This window comes from Tachyglossus aculeatus, chromosome 21, assembly GCF_015852505.1.
Source record: "Tachyglossus aculeatus isolate mTacAcu1 chromosome 21, mTacAcu1.pri, whole genome shotgun sequence".
Taxonomy (NCBI): Eukaryota; Metazoa; Chordata; class Mammalia; order Monotremata; family Tachyglossidae; genus Tachyglossus; species Tachyglossus aculeatus.
The window spans coordinates 82,004,391-82,022,222 of NC_052086.1; the positions used below are offsets into that span (position 1 = coordinate 82,004,391).

Below are 17,832 nucleotides of genomic sequence, written 5' to 3' on the forward strand. Positions count from 1 at the left end.
ACAGCACTGTGTTTATGTTGCAGGAGGCCATGAGGACCGACTCGGTGGACAGCCCGCTGGCTGAGTGTGAAGAGGGCCCACTGGGATGCCCCACTGAGGACAAACCACTCCACTCCCCCCCAGGGATCTCTTCTCTTGGGTTGGCTGATATGCCCACACAACCGCACCCCTCCTGCCCCCAAGATGAGCCGTGCGACCCAGCAGACGAGGAGGTCAGCCACATTAACAGCACAGCGCACGCGCGGGGAGTCCTGGGGCCGGCCAGGAGCCGCTCGGCTTACACCTCCCCAGGCACTGGGCCTAGGGGCCCCGGCCCTACCTCTAGCAACAGTGCCGGCAGCCTGGCCCAGAGCGCTGGGCACGACCGGGACTTACGCAAGTTCTACAGCGTCGATGCGCATGGCTTCCTGGACCAGCCCGGCTGGGCCAGCGACCAGCGGCGCCACTCCATCGAGATTTGCCCGGCCCGACCTGAGGCCCCAGGCCTGGCCCACCACGAGGCCCCCAACCCAGCCCCGCCCGTGGCAGACCCCGTACCCCCTGGTGGCCGGCGCAAGAAGAAGATGAGCCCACCTTGCATCGCCATAGACCCTCCAGTGGGCAGCCAGGCAGGTGGCCCCCAGCACTCCCTGGTGACACCAGGGGCGGCATCGGTGGTGGCTGAGGCCAGCACTATGCTGAGGCGGCGGACCCCGTCCTGGGAGCCTAGTGCCCCCCGGGGCCCAGCGGACCTGGCCGATGCCCCGCCCGGGGACCTGCTGCTGCTGCCGCCACCAACCCGAGCCTGCCGCTGGGAGCGCCTGGCCGTCCCCCACCCGGCCTTCGAGTCACCTGTCCCCGGCACTGGGGACCGTGCCTCCGAACCCTGGCCCGGGGCACCCTCCGAAAGGAGCCAGGAGACTCCACCCCGGAGTCCCCACCCCGAGACACTGCCCCCAGACAGAGGTGGTGCCCGGCCCGCGTAGCCAATGGGTCGGGACCTAGGAAGGACCTGCCACAAGGAGAAGCCTGGAGCATAGACAGAGCACGGGCGTTGGGGCCATCCATGGGTGGGGCAGAGCGCAGGCATCAGGGCCAACTGGGGCCAGGCAGAGCGTAGGTGTCGGGGCCATCTTGGGGCAGGCTGCCCAACCCTGACGGGCGATGCCTGGTCCAGGGCACAGGGAGTGGCGGAGGGCATGGCCAGGGAGCCCCCGCCTGGACTCAGACAGCAATTTTCTAGAGAATAATGATGTTTCGCATTCTCACCAGGCTCCATGCTGGGGGCATTTTCCAGTGTTGCACATGGGGATCGTCCCACTGACTCTTTTTTTCCCTTGGGATTTCTCTGTCTTCTCCATCCATTCCCCCTGACACACAACCCCTGTTCCCTCATCTCCACCCTTCAAGGGCAGGCAGCCTCCACCCAGCAGCAGCCGCAGCCACCATATTTATTGAGACCCCACTGGGGACAGTGCCCTGTGCTAAATGGTTGGGCAAAACAAAACTAATCAGGGACATGTTTTCCCTGCCTGCAAGGAGCGTGTGCTCCGACAAGGCTGCTCTGGGCTTTTGGAAACAGTTGACAGTGCAAGTCAGAGCTATTGAACCAAAGTCAGGGCCGGAACAAATTCTCACCCTCTCGTTCCCCTCCTGGAGCCCTCTTGTTTTGATCCCGTCTTCTCCCAAATTGAATTTGGGTCCTCGGAGACGGGGAGGGGGGGAGGGTGGCGCATAGCAATCAGAAGAAGGCGCAGAAGGTTGGGGGTCACTGTTGAGGGGAATGGGAGCAGACCAGAAGACGTGGAGTGAACGTGCCTGAGACCTGTTTGGGGATGGACGCCTGCCTCCCTCTGAGACAAAGATGTTTTGGCTGGGGAGAGGAGGACTTAGCAGAACTGTGACTGGCCAAGAACAAGGATGCCAGCATTCCAGCTAAGTGCTGAGCACTTCCTGAGAGCACGGAAAGCACTGTACCAAGCTCTCGGGGGAGCACAATAGAGTTAGTCACCCCATATATAGTATTAATAGGGCAGAGCACTGTGCTCAGTGCCTGAGAGGGAACAGTAGAGGTAGAAGACACAGTCCCTGCTCGCAAGGAGTGACAGTCCAGCCATGGTCCACGTACTCCAGAGTGTGGGGTTTCTGGGGGCGGCACTGGGGAGAAGCCCTCCACTGGGGGACCCCCAAGTTGAACAAGGAAGAAGAACTGAGGCCCAGCCCAGTGAGACATCTTTGCCCTGAGAAATTTGGGGTGCTGGTTTCCATCCCACGTGGTGGGACCAGCAGAACTAGCCCACCATCCAGTGAAGCGATAGGCCCCCACCCTTCGCACTGTTGCCCATCCCCCTGCCTCACATTTACGCTCTCACATTCTATCTTGGGTTTCCGCTGCATATTCATTCTGCATTGACAGTGTATCCGCGCCGCACGTATTAAACCGTACAAGCTGGAGGTTCTGTCTGATTCTCCCACTGGGGCTATTCCTGTTGCTTTCTAGGACGAAAGTAATGTTGGAGTGGAGCCGGCTTCTCAGCTGGCCAGGGTCAGGTCTGCGGGTGGTGGGGCAGGCTCCAGGCCCATGAGAAATGAGTTGTTGTCTCAAGGCGCTGCACAGAGGGGAGGGGTGTTGGGATTTCCCAGAGGACTGTGCCACTGGCCTTCTTGAGGAGAATGGCTGCCTGGCTTTCCTCAAAGATGATGGCCCCCTTGCTCTTCTTAATTGGCCATTTTCAAAGATGGCCATCTCCTGGTCCTTCTCAAAGATGATGTCTTCTTAAACATGGGGGCTGCTGTGCATGATGTCACCTGGCCCTCCTCAAAATGTCAGCTGCTGGTCCTTTCTTAAAGATGTTGACCAACTCTCTTTTCAAAAATGGCTGCTGCCTAGCCCTTTTCCAAGGTAGCTGGGCCCTTTCTAAAAATGGCCACACTGCTGACCTTCTCAAAGATGAAAGGACAGCCGTGGTCCATTAACGGGGCACCAGTCGAGGCCTCGTAGCCAAGCGGCCTGGGGGCTGGGTTTTGAGGTGGGGGCAGGGTTGGTGGAGAAGCACTCACCTGTACACATGCTAATATCATTGAGTTGTATAGCGTCCCTGGGCTGACACTCTGCATCATGAGAAGGGCAACATTCGAAGCCCCCCAAATCAGGACAGACAGATGTTCAAAGCCAGCACTGGAGGGCAAAGGGGACCACCCCCCCACGCCAATTAGGAGCAAGGGCAGGACCAGAGGGGAGTATGGTGAGGGTGTAAGCAGTTGAGCTATACAGCGATGAAATCTGGCAACTGGACAGGAGGAGAGTAACCTGGCTGCCTGGAAGGGATCTACCAGCAGGGCCTGGTTATTTGCTTATAGTCAGAGCCACAGGGGATTGGTGGAAGTCTGGACGGGTGACAGTCTGGGGTCATGGGAGATTGATGCTGCCAGTGGCCCCAGCCAACCCGTCGGCCCATCACTGGACAGTGGCTACCTCCATCCCCTCCACACCCCCAACCAGGAGAGGGATTTTTGTCTGCTGGGCCCCCCAGTGCCACCCTGGCCAGGGCTCTGCTAACAGCAGGGGCGGGGGGGCAGAGCAGCTCCCCAAGCTAAAAGACCTGCCAGAAATGGCCAGTAGCTGTGGTGCCCCCAGGAGGGAATAGGCAGAGGGTCTCCAGCCTCCCATCCTGCCCCAAAGCTGGAGCCCCTGAGATTAGGTCTCTCACCAGGACCCCAGGCTGACTGGGGTCAGGGCAGCGAGAATACACGGAGAGCCAGGGACTGGATTGAACTCCTAGGGCAGGAAGGGTCCAACGGATTCACGAGACACATTTGCTGCTCACAAGGAACTTCCACATTCATGGGTGGGAAAGACTTAGAAATAGATCATACTGAGTACTCATAATACCCAGTAGACTGAACACTTGATGATCCTAACAAATATGGCTTAAAAAGGATAAAAGTGAATTAGTATGTAAACTTAGAAACAGTGGATCACAATCACTTTTCCACACATATCAATGATGCTGATGATGAAGCATCAAGAATCTACTGAACCCCTACTGTATGCAGAGCACTATAGTGAGTGCAGGGGAGAGTAGAGGTAGGAGATGTGATCCTTCTATTCAAGGAGTTTATACTCTACTGTGAGAACAGCACTGTGTTGAATGCAGGAGAGAGTAGAGTAGAGCTAGGCCAGGATGGGTTGTCTGGAGGCCCAGGGTGGTTGTTGGGGGAGGGGGGCGAGGGGTGGGAAAACACAGCAGGGGTTATTATTAGTGTGTCTATGGGCCCCACTGTGCTCACCCAGCACTTAGTCCCTTGTTCTGCACACAGGAAGTCCTCAATACATACCATGGATGGGTTGATTGATTGACTGGAAGAGGAAAGTAAAGGATATGAGAAGTGGCATGGCCTAGAGAAAGGGCTTGGCCTGGGCTTGAGAGCCAGGAGACCTGAGTTCTAATCCTGGCTCTGTCACTGGCTTGGGTGAGTCACTTCACTTCTCTTTGCCTCATTCTCCACACCTGTAAAATGGGGATAAGATACCTGTCCTCCCTCTCCCTTAGACTGTGAACTCCATGTGGCACAGGGACTGTTTCTGTTCTGATTACCTGGTAATGACTCCAGCCTTTACTACATAGTAAGCTTTTTACAAATATCAAATAACAATCATACTACTGCCACTAATATTACTATTACTACTAAGAAAAAAACTCCAGCTCCCAACCCATAAGGCTTGCCCAGCCCCATGCCAGCCAGGGTGCCCACACGCTTTTCCACCTGCAGCCCCAAGGCTGGAAGAATGATACTTCCAAGCTACACCCCACCACATCTGACTGTGATTCCTCCTGTGACCTCCTTCCCCTTCCCTCTCCCCTCCCTTTCCTTCCGGGACTTTCCCTTTCCTTCCTCTCACCCCTGCCCTTCCTCTGTCTCCCTTCCTCTCCCCTTCCTTTCCCTTTCCCTTTCCTTTCCCTTCTAGATAGAAGATGATCAGATTCCACATGAGGCTCACAGCCCAGAAGCAGCATGGCCTTGTGGATAGAGCACAGTCCTGGGAGTCAGAAAGACCTAGGTACTAATCCTGACTCTGCTACTTGTCTGCTGTGCGACCTTGGGCAAGTTACATAGCTTTTCTGTGCCTTAGGTACCTCATCTGTAAAATGGGGATTAAAACTGTGAGCCCTATGTGGGACAAGGACTGTGTCCAACTGGCTTAGCTTGTATCTATCTCAGCACTTTATACGGCGCTTGGCACTAAGTGAGCACTTAACAAATACCATTAAAAAAAATCCAAGGTCAAAGGTGATGCAGAAGGGAGAGGAGGAGGGGAAAGAGGGCTTAGTCAGGGAAGGCCTCTTGGAGGAGATATAATTTTGTAAGGCTTTGAGGGTGGAGAGACTGATCATTTAGCTATGTCCCCTTTAAGCACTTGATTCTCACTCCATTCTCAGCCCCACAGCACTTAAGTCTATAGTCTCATACTGTGCTATTTCCCCTATCTGTTATTTTAATGTCTGCCTCCCCCATTAGACTAGCTCCTTCTGGGCAGGGAAAGTGTCTACTGGCTCTGTTGTATTGTACTTTTACAAGCTCTCGGAACAATGAGCTCCATGCTCATTGGATTGTGTCCAACCTGATTAGTTTGTATACAGTGCCTGGTGCATAGTAAGTGCCTAACAAATACCACTAAAAAAAAATGCAAGAGTGATGCTTAAGGGAGAGTAGAGAAAAAGAGTGCTTCATCAGGGAAGCTCTCCAGGAGGAGATGTGATTTTAATAAGGTTTTGAAGTTGGGGAGAATTGACCATCTGTCAGATAGGAAGGGGGAAGGAGTTCCAGGCCAGAGGGAGGTTGTTGGCAAGTGATCGGCGGTGAGATAGATGAGATCAAGGTACAGAGAATAAGTTGATTTTAGAGGAGCAAAATGTGCAGACTGAGTTGTAGTACTGTAGATTCTACCAGGCCCGTGATAGATAGAGCACGGGCCTGGGACTCATGAGTAGGGAGTAGGTCATGAGTTCTAATCCCAGCTCCGCCACTTGCCCGCTGTGTGATCCTGGGCAAGTCACTTCACTTCACTGTGCCTCAGTTCCCTCACCTGTAAATTGGGGATTGAAACCGTGAACCCCATGTGGGACAGGGACTGTGTCAAACTTGATTTGCTTGTCTCCAACCCAGGGCTTAGTACAGTTCCTGGTATATAGTAAGCAATTAACAAATACCATCATTATTACTATCAGTAGTAGTAGGAAATCAATGAGGTAAGATAGGAGGGGTTGAGCTGACTAAATGCTCTAAAGGTAATGGGGCAACCACTGGATGTTCTTCATTCATTCATTCATTCAATCGTATTTATTGAGCACTTACTGTGTGCAGAGCGCTTGGGAGAGTACATTATAACAATAAAAAGACACATTTCCTGCCCACCAAGAGCTTACAGTCTAGAGGAAGCTTACAGTCCATGTCTGTTATTCCATGTCTATCTGTGTTACTCTATTCCTCTGTGTTATTCCATGTCTATCTGTGTTATTTCATTCCTGTTCATTATTCATTCATTGAATCAATCGTATTTATTGAGTGCTTACAGTGTGCAGAACACTGTACTCAGTGCTTGGGAGAGTACAGTACAACATTAAGGTCACTGTCACCATTCCCTGCCCTCAATGAGCTTATTATTCTATGTCTGTCTGTGTTAGTCTACATCTGTGTTATTCTATGCCTGTTATTCTTTGCATATATTATTCTATGTCTGCATTATTCTATACCTGCATTATTATTTTCCTGTGTTAGTCTATGTCTGAGTTATTCTATGTCTGCACTGTTCTATGCCTGTCTGTGTTACTATATGCTTGTCAAAGTTATTCTATAGATGCCTGTGTTGTTCTATGCCTATTCATGTTATTCTATGGATTTCTTTGTCATTCTGTGCCTGCCCATGTTATTCTGTGTGAACATATTGGCCCAGAGTTGGGGTTGGTTGTGGGGTTATTAGGATGGAGTTGGGGGGAAGGAGGGACTGTATGCCAATGGAGAAAGCCCAGCTCTGTGACTGGGGAGACCTGCGTTCTTGGCCTGGTTCTGCCTGCTGGAGCTATGCACCCATGGAAAAGGTTTCCCACCATGGTTTCCCAGGGCTTTTCCAAGAGGTGAACAAGCCCAGTGGGAGTCCTGGAAAATCACTGGGCTGAGAAGAACGTGGCTATGAGGCAACCACCTGCCGGGGCGCTGTGGCCACTTTGGGCATCAGTGTGTCCCGATTATAATAAACCTTCGTATGCACTGCACCTCTGCCCACCTGTTCACCAGTGGTGCTCAGGCCCTGGTGGGAACACAATGGGCAAGGATCAGAGAGGGTGAGTGATCCCACCACACTGCTTGCACTATTCATTCATTCAATCATATTTATTGAGCCCTTACTGTGTGCAGAGCACTGTACTAAGCGCTTGAGAAGTACGAGTTGGCAACATATAGAGATGGTCCCTACGCAACAACGGGTTCACAGTCTAGAAGGGGGATCACCACTTTGCTCCCTCGCCCATTCCATTCATCTCTCCCTCCCACCCTCCCATGGCTTCTTCCAAGTTTGAGGCCCCCCCCACAAGGCCTGGATAGAGAGAATCCCCACCAGGAAGAGCTGTGAGTCTCCCTCTCCCTACCATTAGAGTATCAGTTCCTTGAAGGCAGGGATCATGGCTCCTAACATTTACTGAGCTCCCAGTGGGAGCAATACACTGTACTAAGTGCCTGGGAGAGTATGACAGAACCCTTTCCCATACACTTCAAGTCCCATGAGCTGGGTCTGACCAGAGTACAACTACCCCAGCGTTTTGCATAGTTTTTGACACATAGAAAGTGCTTAAAAATACCATAATTGTGATTATTATAACTATTAGGTTCCCTGCCAATAAGGAGGTGACACTCTAATGGGGGAGATGAGCAATCGGCACAGTGCTCTGTGCAATGCCAGTGCTCAGTCAGTAGGACTGACTAACAGGTGGGATGTTTACTGTGAGCCCGCTGTTGGTTAGGGACCGTCTCTATATGTTGCCAACTTGTACTTCCCATGCGCTTAGTACAGTGGTCTGCACACAGTAAGCGCTCAATAAATACGATTGAATGTTTACCTGTTGGGCCCTGAGAGGCCCAGAGCTGGGTGTCCAGGTCCTAGGGCCCAGTGTCCACCTCAGGCAGCGGGCGTGAGGCCTGGGCCGGCACCAATGGGTGAAACATGTAACTGTTGTTGAGCAGAGAGTGCATACCGGAGACAGGAATTTTGCAGACGACTGGGAGGTTCTGGGCATCCGGCCCCTCCCGCAGAAGGCCAGCCCCATCATGCAAACCAGAGAAAAGAGCCCACTTCCTGTTCTTGAGGAGTACTTGAGGAGTGGGGAGGTGTGATCTGAACTGTTTTGTAGAAAAATGATCCAGGTAGCAGAGTGAAGTATGGACTTGCATTCAACAAATACGATTGAATGAATGAATGAATGAATGAATGAATGAATGAATGAATGGGGAGGAAGGGAGGTCAGCAAGGATGCTGATCAATCAATCCATCCTATTATTGAGCGCTTACTGTATGGGCAGAGTACTAAGCGCCTAAGCTGCAAGAGGGATAGGAAGAGAACCAGAAGAATCAGTCAATCATATTTATTGAGCACTTAATGTGTGCAGAGCACTGTAATAAGCACTTGGGAGAGTACAATATAACATTATAAGACACATTCCCTGTCCACAACGAGCTTATATTCTAGCGGGGGAGACAGAAATTAATATAAATAAATAAAATTGATTATATTTATATATATATATATAAGTGCTGTGGGGCAGGGAGAGGAGATGAATAAAGGGAGCAAGTCAGGGTGACACAGAAGGGAATGGAAGAAAAGCAAAAGAGGGCTCAGTCAGGATAGGCCTCTTGGAGATGTACTTCCACGAAAGAGACTGAGAAGGAGCAGCCAGAGAGATAGGAGGTGAACCAGGCAAGGATGGTGTCAATGAAGCCAAGTTTTCAGGAGAAGGGGATGGCCAACAGTGTTGAGAGCAGCCGAGAGGTCTAGGAGGATTGGACTTGGCAAGAAGGAGATCATTGGTGACCTTTGAGAGGGCGGTTTCGAAGGGTGGGGGCCAGATTGGAGGGAGTCAAGGTGAGAACTGGAGAAGAGAAGTGGAGACAGCAGGTGCAGAAAACTTGCACAAGGAGTTTGGAGAGGAATGATTGGATGGAGATGGGGAGGTAACTGGAGGGAGCCATGGAGTCAAGGGAGAGGTTGGGATTTTTATGATGGGGAGACATGAGCTCCTTATGGGCAGGGAATGTGTCTACCAATTCTGCTGTACTGTACTCTCCCAAGCTCTTAGTATAATGTCCTGCACACAGTGATCAATAAATGTCACTGATTGATTGATTGACCCATATGGACATACAAGGCTGAGCAGGGGGATTTACACACACACAGTGATCAATAAATGTCACTGATTGATTGATTGACCCATATAGACATACAAGGCTGAGCAGGGGGATTAACATACATCCATACAAACGCAGTGCTGGAGCAGGTGGAAACACACAGAGACAGACAGACGTAGCTGAGACGTTGGAAAACATACATACACAAACACACAAACAGGGCTGAAGCGGACACAGAAAGGGATGAGCAGGTGGAGACACAAATATACAGACACACATGCAGGGTTGAGGTACTGAACGCACACATAACCACATACAGGGATGAGCTGGTGGATACACACATACACACATAAAGAGGTAACATGGAGGACACACACAGAGAAACAGCATGGCCTAGCGGTTAGAGCACGGGCCTGGGAATCAGAAGAACCAGCTCTGCCATTTGTCTTCTGTGTGAATTTGGGCGAATCATTTCACTTCTCTGGGCCTCATTTGTAAATTGAGGATTAAGACTTGCCCCATGCAGGACAAGGACTGTGTCCAACCTGATTATCTTGTATCTAGCAGTGCTTAGAACAGTGCTTGACACATAGTAAGTGCTTTCCAAATACCATTATTATTATTGTTGTTGTTGTTATTATTATTAATACATACAGGGCTAAGGAGGTGGACAAAAACATACACCCATACAAGGCTGAAGTGTTGGGTACACACATACACTCATACATGGCTGAGGTGAACACATGCAGCGCTGATCTAGTGGACACACATACACAAAGGGCTAACGTGGTGGACACACGTACAAAATGAGGGTGAGGAGGTGGACACGTATACACATACAAGGCTGAGGTGTTGGACACACACAAACAGCCCTACAGGGAAGAGGAAGGTGGGCACATACATGTATAAGGGACTGAAGAGATGGATACACATGTACATATATATAAGGCTGAGCAGAAGGACATACATGCACATATAGACACAGACAAGGTTTAGTAGCCGGACATACACCTACACAATACAGGGCTGAGGTGTTGGATGCACCCATACAGAACTGAGCAGGTGAATACACACACACACACACACACACACACACACACACACACACACACACACACGTCCGTCTCTATATGTTGCCAACTTGTACTTCCCAAGCGCTTAGTACAGTGCTCTGCACACAGTAAGCGCTCAATAAATACGATTGATTGATTGATTGATTGGACACACAGTCACAGCTGGGGCTGGGCAAAGGGACGCACATATTCACACTTCTAGACTGTGAGCCCACTGTTGGGTAGGGACCGTCTCTATATGTTGCCAACTTGTACTTCCCAAGTGCTTAGTACAGTGCTCTGCACACAGTAAGCGCTCAATAAATACGATTGAATGAAGGAATGAATTCACACCCAGAGCTGGGTGGGGACACATATTCACACATGTTCACACCTAGGGCTTGGTGGGAACATGCACATTCACACACGTTCATACCAGGAGTTGGGGGGGGGGGACCCATACGTTCACACATGGGACTGGTCAGGGACATGCACATTCACACACGTTCATACCAGGAGTTGGGGGGGGGACACCCATACGTTCACACATGGGACTGGGCAGGGCCATGCATGCTCAATCAGGTTCACACCTGGGGTGGGGCAGGGACACACATGTTCTTCTTCTTCTTTATTGTATTTGTTCAGTGCTCACTATGTGCCAAGCACAGCTCTAAACTCTGCGGCGGATACAAGCGCTTAATACAGTGCTTAACACAGTAAGCGCTCAATAAATACGATTGAATGAATGAACGAATGATAATCAGGTTGGACACACTTCCTGTCCCACACCGGGGCTCACGGTCTTAATCTCCATTTGCCAGGTGAGGGGACCGAGGCCCAGAGAAGCTAAGCGGCTTGCCTAAGGTCGCACAGCAGACAAGAGGCGGACTGAAATTAGAACCCAGGCCCCGTGCTGCCGCCACTGGGCCGTGCCCTTGCTCAACGTTCACCCGGGGACACACCTACTGACACACGTTGCTCCCGGGGGCCGGCCATGTGACGCGGGGGGGGGGGGGGGGGAAGCCGGCGGGGGCGGGGCTCGGGGCCCGGGGGGCGGGCCCGATGGGGGGGCGGCGGGCCCGCTGGTGGCCGGGGAGAAGGCGCCGAGCAGGGATGGGGGAAGTCGGCCGCCCCGACGTCGCGGACTCCGAGCCCGGGCCCCCCGCCGAGGGCCCGGCGGCCCCGCCGCCCCGGCACAGTGACGCCTCAGTGTGAGGGTGCAACCGTCCGTCCCCGTCCTCGTTCCCCTTCTCGTCGTCCCCTGCTGCGGCCCCGGGGCCCGCGCACATTCTTGTCGTGTGTCCCCACGTTGGACCGCTCGGTGTGGCCGCAGGGCCACTCTTGTTCGAGGTCGCGTCTGCATGTGATTGTGTGTTTGTGTGTGTGTGTGTGTCTGTCGCCCATCCTTCCCACCGCCTCTGGGCCTCCCGCCCCGGACCCTGGGGAGAAAGTGGGGCCAGAAGTGGGGAAGGGGGGTCCAACCGGCCGGCAGTAGGTTGGCGGGAAACGACGGCCTGTGTGCGGGACTAAAAGGGGGGGAATCGGCAGGGCGGGCCGCTCCGGGGGCGGGAAACCGTGGGCGGGGCCGAGTTGACCCTGGAAAGGTGGTTTGTAGGCGGGCACGGCTGGACGCCCGGGGGGCTCGATTAAGAATAATAATGGTATCTGTTAAGCGCTTACTATGTGCAAAGCACTGTTCCAAGCGCCGGGGATCAGGTTGGCCCACGGGGGGCTCGCAGTCTTAATTCCCATTTTCCAGATGAGGTAACTGAGGCCCAGAGAAGTGAAGTGACTTGCCCAAAGTCACACAGCTGACAAATGGCGGAGCCGGGATTTGAACCCATGACCTATGACTCCAAAGCCCGGGCTCTTTCCACTGGGCCACTCTGCTTCTCTATTCTCGATTGGTGGAGGTGCAAGGGCTGGGGCTCGGTAGCGGTCGAGGCCGGGCTCAACTGGGTTTCCGGGCTCAGTCGGGGGGAGTGTATTATTATGACGGTGTCTGTTAAACGCTTACTGTGTGCCGGACGCTGTGCTGAGGAGTAGCCACTGTACTGGATACTAGCAAATTGGGTTGGACAGTCTCAGTCCCTATCTTTTGCAGATGAGGTAACTGAGGCCTACAGAAGTGAAGTGACTTACCCAAGGTCACACGGCATACAAGTGGCAGAGCCAGGATTGGGGTTTGGGCGGGTTGGGGTGGGGGGCAAGGGTCGGGCCCGAGCGTCAGCGCGGTGTGCCCCTGTTCCCGCAGTGAAGCCGATCCCACTGGGGCAGGTGAAGGTACTTCGAGCGCACAGCCCAACCCACAGCAGGCAGAGCCACAGCAGTTCGGACCTCCACCCCAAGCAGATCTTTATCCAGGACAGTACATTGCATGCTGGCAAGGACAAGAAGGACTGCTGCAAGGTGAGTTGCCCGCGGTGCCCCCCAGCCGGACCTCTGCCCCAGACTGGGCCGCGGCGGCTGACTCCACTCTCTCCACAGGGACCCTGTGGTGGCCCGTCGGTCTGCCCGGGTGGCCCGGGTCGGTCACAGGCTGGGATGGTGAGCAGGGGGGATGGCCACGTCCTCCCCAACCGAACCGGCGTGCCCACCCAAGGCCCCGTATCCCGCGCACGGATCGATGGGCGCATCCAGAGCAGCGGGACCCGAGGACCCCCAATGGGCCGGGACCCCGCGGCTTTCCCCCACAGGCCCCTACCGTCTTCCCCTGCCCGGATCAGAACCTGCCATTCCCGGCCGTCCAGTTCATCATCCTTCAACCGCCCCCCATGCCTCTGCCCCTGACGCCACCCTTGCCAATGCCCCCGCCCATGGTTCTGCCGCCACCCATTTTTCTGCCTCTGCTCCTGTGGCCCCCAGCCCATGCTCCACGCAGGGCAAGGTGTGGGCACCCCAGAGAGGGGAGGCAGTGAGGGGATCTCAGCAGATCAGGTTGGGGGGCTTGGGAGGTCCCTGAGGACCTGCTTGCAGTAAGGTCCTGGGGTTGTGGGGACTGTGGGGGGCAGGGGTGGGACCTGGAAGCTGTGTGTTTATTAAACTGTTTATTTCTCTGTGTTTATTAAACTGTTGAATCTGCACACTCCGTGGCTGCCTCTGAGTTTTGGGTGGGGAGTGAGGTGGTGGTGGGGCTGCTCCGAAGCTACCCAAGTTAGTTCTGATCAGGATGAGGAACAGCCCTGGGAGCCCAAGCCAGGTAGCAGGAGAGGTCCAGGAGAGCCCGGGGCTTTTCCCTCCACCCGGTGCTCTGCTCCCTCTTCCTGTTCCCCACCAGCCCTCTCCCCAGCACAGAAACCCCACCCGCGACATCTGAGAACACAAATGTATAGAGGGAAAAGAAATCTGACGGCCTGCGGAATCTCAATAATGCTGCTGCCTAGTTTCATGCCACTCAATGTCCTGATCTAATGTGGGATCAGGAATCTGCATGTGGGCACACACACACACACACACTCTCTCTCTGTCTCCTCGCTCTCTGTCCCTGTGGGCAGCTGATGGTGGTCAGAGTACCCCCCCCCCCCAATTCTCCTGGCACAATGGGCACATGAACACATTGGTCCATGATATGTGGTATGTCTATCAGTGAATCCCATTGACTGATGAGCAGTGGGGCTTGGGCAGTAGTAACTGTGGTATTTGTTAAGCGCTTACTATGAGCCAAGCACTCTACTAAACATTTGGCCAGATACAAGAGAATCAGGTCCCTGTCTCCCATAGGGCCCACAGTCTAATTAGGAGTGATTTTTTTTTCCCATTTTACAGATGAGGAAACAGACCCAGAGAAGGAAGTAACTTGCCCAAGGTTTTTACTCTCCCAAGCACTTAGTGATGTACACACAGTAAGCACTCAGTAAGTAGGACTGATGATTATCCAGTAGATAAGTGGCAGAGCTGGTTTGCAGGCCCTGGTTCATTCCTTCTAGACTGTGAGCCCGCTGTTGGGTAGGGACCGTCTCTATATGTTGCCAACTTGTACTTCCCAAGCGCTTAGTACAGTGCTCTTCACAGAGTAAGTGCTTAATAAATACAATTGAATGAATGACCCCCTCCTTTCCCTTTCCCCTGAAGGCAGTGGGGTTTCCAGATATACCTGGTTGTGGGAAGGGAACGCTTCTATCAACTGTGTTGTATTGTATCCTCCTAAATGCTTAGTACAGTGCTCTGACGATGATAGATTTTTTTTTAAGATGGTATCAGTTAAGTGCTCACTATGTGCCAGGCACTGTACTGAGCACTGGGGAAGCTACGACCTCAGTGCTCTACACTCAGCAAGCGCTCTAGATACAACTGAATGACACAGTCCATGTCCCACGTAGGGCTTACAGTATTAATCCCATTTTACAGATGAAGTAACTGAGGCACAGAGAAGTGAAGTGATTTGCCCAACAGACAAGTGGCAGAGTCGGGTTAAGAACCCAGGTCTTTCTGGCTCCCAGGCCACTGCTCCATCCAGAGGAGCAAGGGTGGGGCTGGAACCAATCGTCCCTCTCTGTCCCGGTACCCCTATAAGAGAAGCTGCGTGGCTCAGTGGAAAGAGCATAGGGTTGGGAGTCAGAGGATGTGGGTTTGAATCCCTCCGCCTTTTGTCTGCCGTGTGATGTTGGGCAAGTCATTTAGCTTCTCTGTGCCTCAGTTACCTCATCTGTAAAATGGGGATTAAAAGCGTGAGCCCCCCATGGGGCAACCTGATTACCCTGTATGTACCCCAGCACTTAGAATAATGCTTAGCACATAGTAAGCGCTTAACAAATTCATTATTACTATTATTTTTCCACCCCTAAAGGGCACCAGTGGGAGATCTTGCCTGCCTGTTCCCCCCGTCCCCCGTCCCTGTCCATTTCCTGCTCAGGCTACCAGGGGCGGGAGGACATCCATGCTGGTGACTCGGGACAGGCACTGTCGGCCCGGGGCTCCTCCGGCTGGGATGGAGCCTTCCGACTAAAGCCTTGAGCATTGTGCAGCGCTCAACACACAACAGGTACTCAGCAGAGGTACAGTGTGCTGTACACAGTAGCCACTCGGGACAGTGCACCCAACAGGCACCCAGTACAGTCCTCTGCACACAGTAAGTGCCGACTCAGCACACAGATGCTCAGTTCAGGGCTATGCATACATAATGAACTAGTTCATTGCTTTCATAGGCTAAGTGCTCAGAAGTGTTTAGCACACAGAGGGCAACCAGGACAGCTTTCAGCCCACAGAAAGCATTTAAAATAGCGCTCTGCAAACAATAGACACTCAACACATCCTGGGACATAAACTCCTTTAGGGCAATGATCTTGTCTACTTGTGCTGTTCATTCATTCAATCGTATTTATTGAGCGCTTACCGTGTGCAGAGCACTGTACTAAGCGCTGGGAGGTACAAGTTGGCAACATATAGGGACGATCCCTATCCAACAGCGGGCTCACAGTCTAGACGGGGGAGACAGACAACAAAACATATTAACAATATAAAATAAATAGAATAAATATGTACAAGTAAAATAGGGTAATAAATCTGTACAAACATATATACAGGTGCTGTGGGGAGGGGAAGGAGGTAGGGCGGGGGGATGGGGAGGGGGCTCAGTCTGAATGAATGAATGAATGAATGAATGAATGAAGTGACTTGCCCAAAGCCTAACAGATACCATCGTTATTATTCAGGCACTTTACCCCTTCCTGAATTCGGTCCCCCGCCCACCGGGACCCGGGGAAAGTTGCGGGGTCCGGTCCCCGCTTCTCCTTACTCTTCCAAGCACTTAGTACATTACAGGCACCTGGCACAGTACTCTGCACATTGTAAGCACAAAGTACTTTGGTTTGCACCCACTAAGCGCCCACTGCAATACTTTATACACAGTAACCACCCATAACAGTGCTTTGCACAGTGAGCACCCAGTACAGTGTTTCACACACAGTAAAACACCTAATGCAGTGTTTTGCACACAATGGGTACACAGCACACAGTTGCAACCCTTTGCACACAATAAGAGCAAGGGTAACCATCCATACAGTGCTTTGCACACAGCACCCAAAATATGCCCACTTAGGTGTTTGGCACACAGCTCCAGAACAATGCTCTAGACAAAGCAAGCACGGTAAATACCCAATGCATTGCTGTTCATTCATTCATACCGTGCATACAGTAACTACCCAGATCAGTGCTCTGCATATAGTACGCATACAGTAAGCACCCGATGCATCGGTGTGCATACAGTAAGCACCAAGGACAATGCTCTGCACGCAACAGGCACATAGGAAGCACCCACAGCAGTGCTGTGCACACAGCAGGCATGCAGGAAGCACCCAGTGCATTGCTTAGTTACAGTAAGCACTAGAACAGTGGTCTGCACCCAGCAGAATGCTTTGCACACAGTATGCACCCAGTACATTGCTTGGCACACATCGGACACCCAGGAGGCACCCAGTAAGCAGCGTTGACTCCTAGGGGCCGAGCACAGGTGCGAGTGGCCGCCCAAGCCGACTCCAAGCAGCCGCGGGGCCAGGATGCCCAGGCCCTGAACATTCAAGCGGCAAATTTTCTTTCTGGTCCGGGCCCAAGCCCAAAGGAGCCCTGTGGGGCCGCCGGGAATAACGGGAGGTGGGCGCGGGGCAGGGACGGGGCGTGCATGACAGCACTCAGTACGCGCTCAATATATACGATTAAAACACAACTAGTGACGAGGAGCCAGAGTGGGGATTGGCGCGGGGTCGTTTACTGGGGGTCTCGGGGTGGGCTGGCTCGGGTGATGGGGAGGTGAGGGTGGGGGGCGGAGCTCGGGGCAAGACCGGGGGTGGAGCACAGCCTGGTGCACTACCCAGGTAGATGAAGCCGGGGGAGGCGGAGCCGAGACGCATGGGGCTCGGACGCATGGGTTTGGGGGGGAAGGTTCAGAGGGCGGGGCTCAGGTGCCCAGCCGTCGGGGGGCGGGTTCATTCATTCATCCATTCTTTCATTCGTAGTTATTGAGCGCCTACTGAGTGCAGAGCACTATACTAAGCGCTTGGAAAGGGAATTCGGCAACAAAATAGAGACAGCCCCTACCCAACAACGGGCTCACAGTCCAGAAGGGGGAGACAGACAACAAAACAAAACAAGTTGACAGGTGTCGATGTCATCAGAATAAATAGGATTATAGATAAAATAGAGCAATAAATATGTACAAGTAGACACAAGTAGTGTGGGGAAGGGAAGGGGGTAGGGCAGAGGGAGGGAGTGGGGGCGGTGGGGAGGGCTGGAGGAGCAGAGGAAAGGGAGGGGCTCAGTCTGGGAAGGCCTGCTGGAGGAAGTGAGCCCAGCAGGGCTTTGAAGGGAGGAAGAGCGCTTGGGAAGTACAAGTTGGCAACGTATGGAGACGGTCCCTACCCAACAACGGGCTCACAGTCTACAAGGGGGAGACAGACAACAAAACAAAAC

The 17,832-nt window shown here is 53.0% G+C and overlaps 2 protein-coding genes across 2 annotated transcripts in view; both read left to right on the forward strand.

The window, feature by feature from the left end:
* Positions 1 to 2,426, forward strand: part of LOC119942157 (voltage-dependent T-type calcium channel subunit alpha-1H-like) — a 222,969-nt gene extending 220,543 nt beyond the window's left edge. Inside the window, 1 exon segment of the mRNA XM_038762812.1 lies at positions 24 to 2,426. Within this exon segment, the coding sequence (XP_038618740.1) occupies positions 24 to 965 (942 nt within the window). The 3' untranslated portion in view covers positions 966 to 2,426.
* A 9,115-nt stretch (positions 2,427 to 11,541) lies between these two features.
* LOC119942159 (basic proline-rich protein-like) lies at positions 11,542 to 13,388 on the forward strand. Its single transcript, XM_038762813.1, has 3 exons — positions 11,542 to 11,639; positions 12,683 to 12,837; positions 12,916 to 13,388. The coding sequence occupies exons 1-3, from the start codon at positions 11,542 to 11,544 to the stop codon at positions 13,344 to 13,346; spliced, it is 684 nt and encodes a 227-aa protein (XP_038618741.1). The 3' UTR covers positions 13,347 to 13,388.
* The last annotated feature ends 4,444 nt before the right edge of the window (positions 13,389 to 17,832 follow it).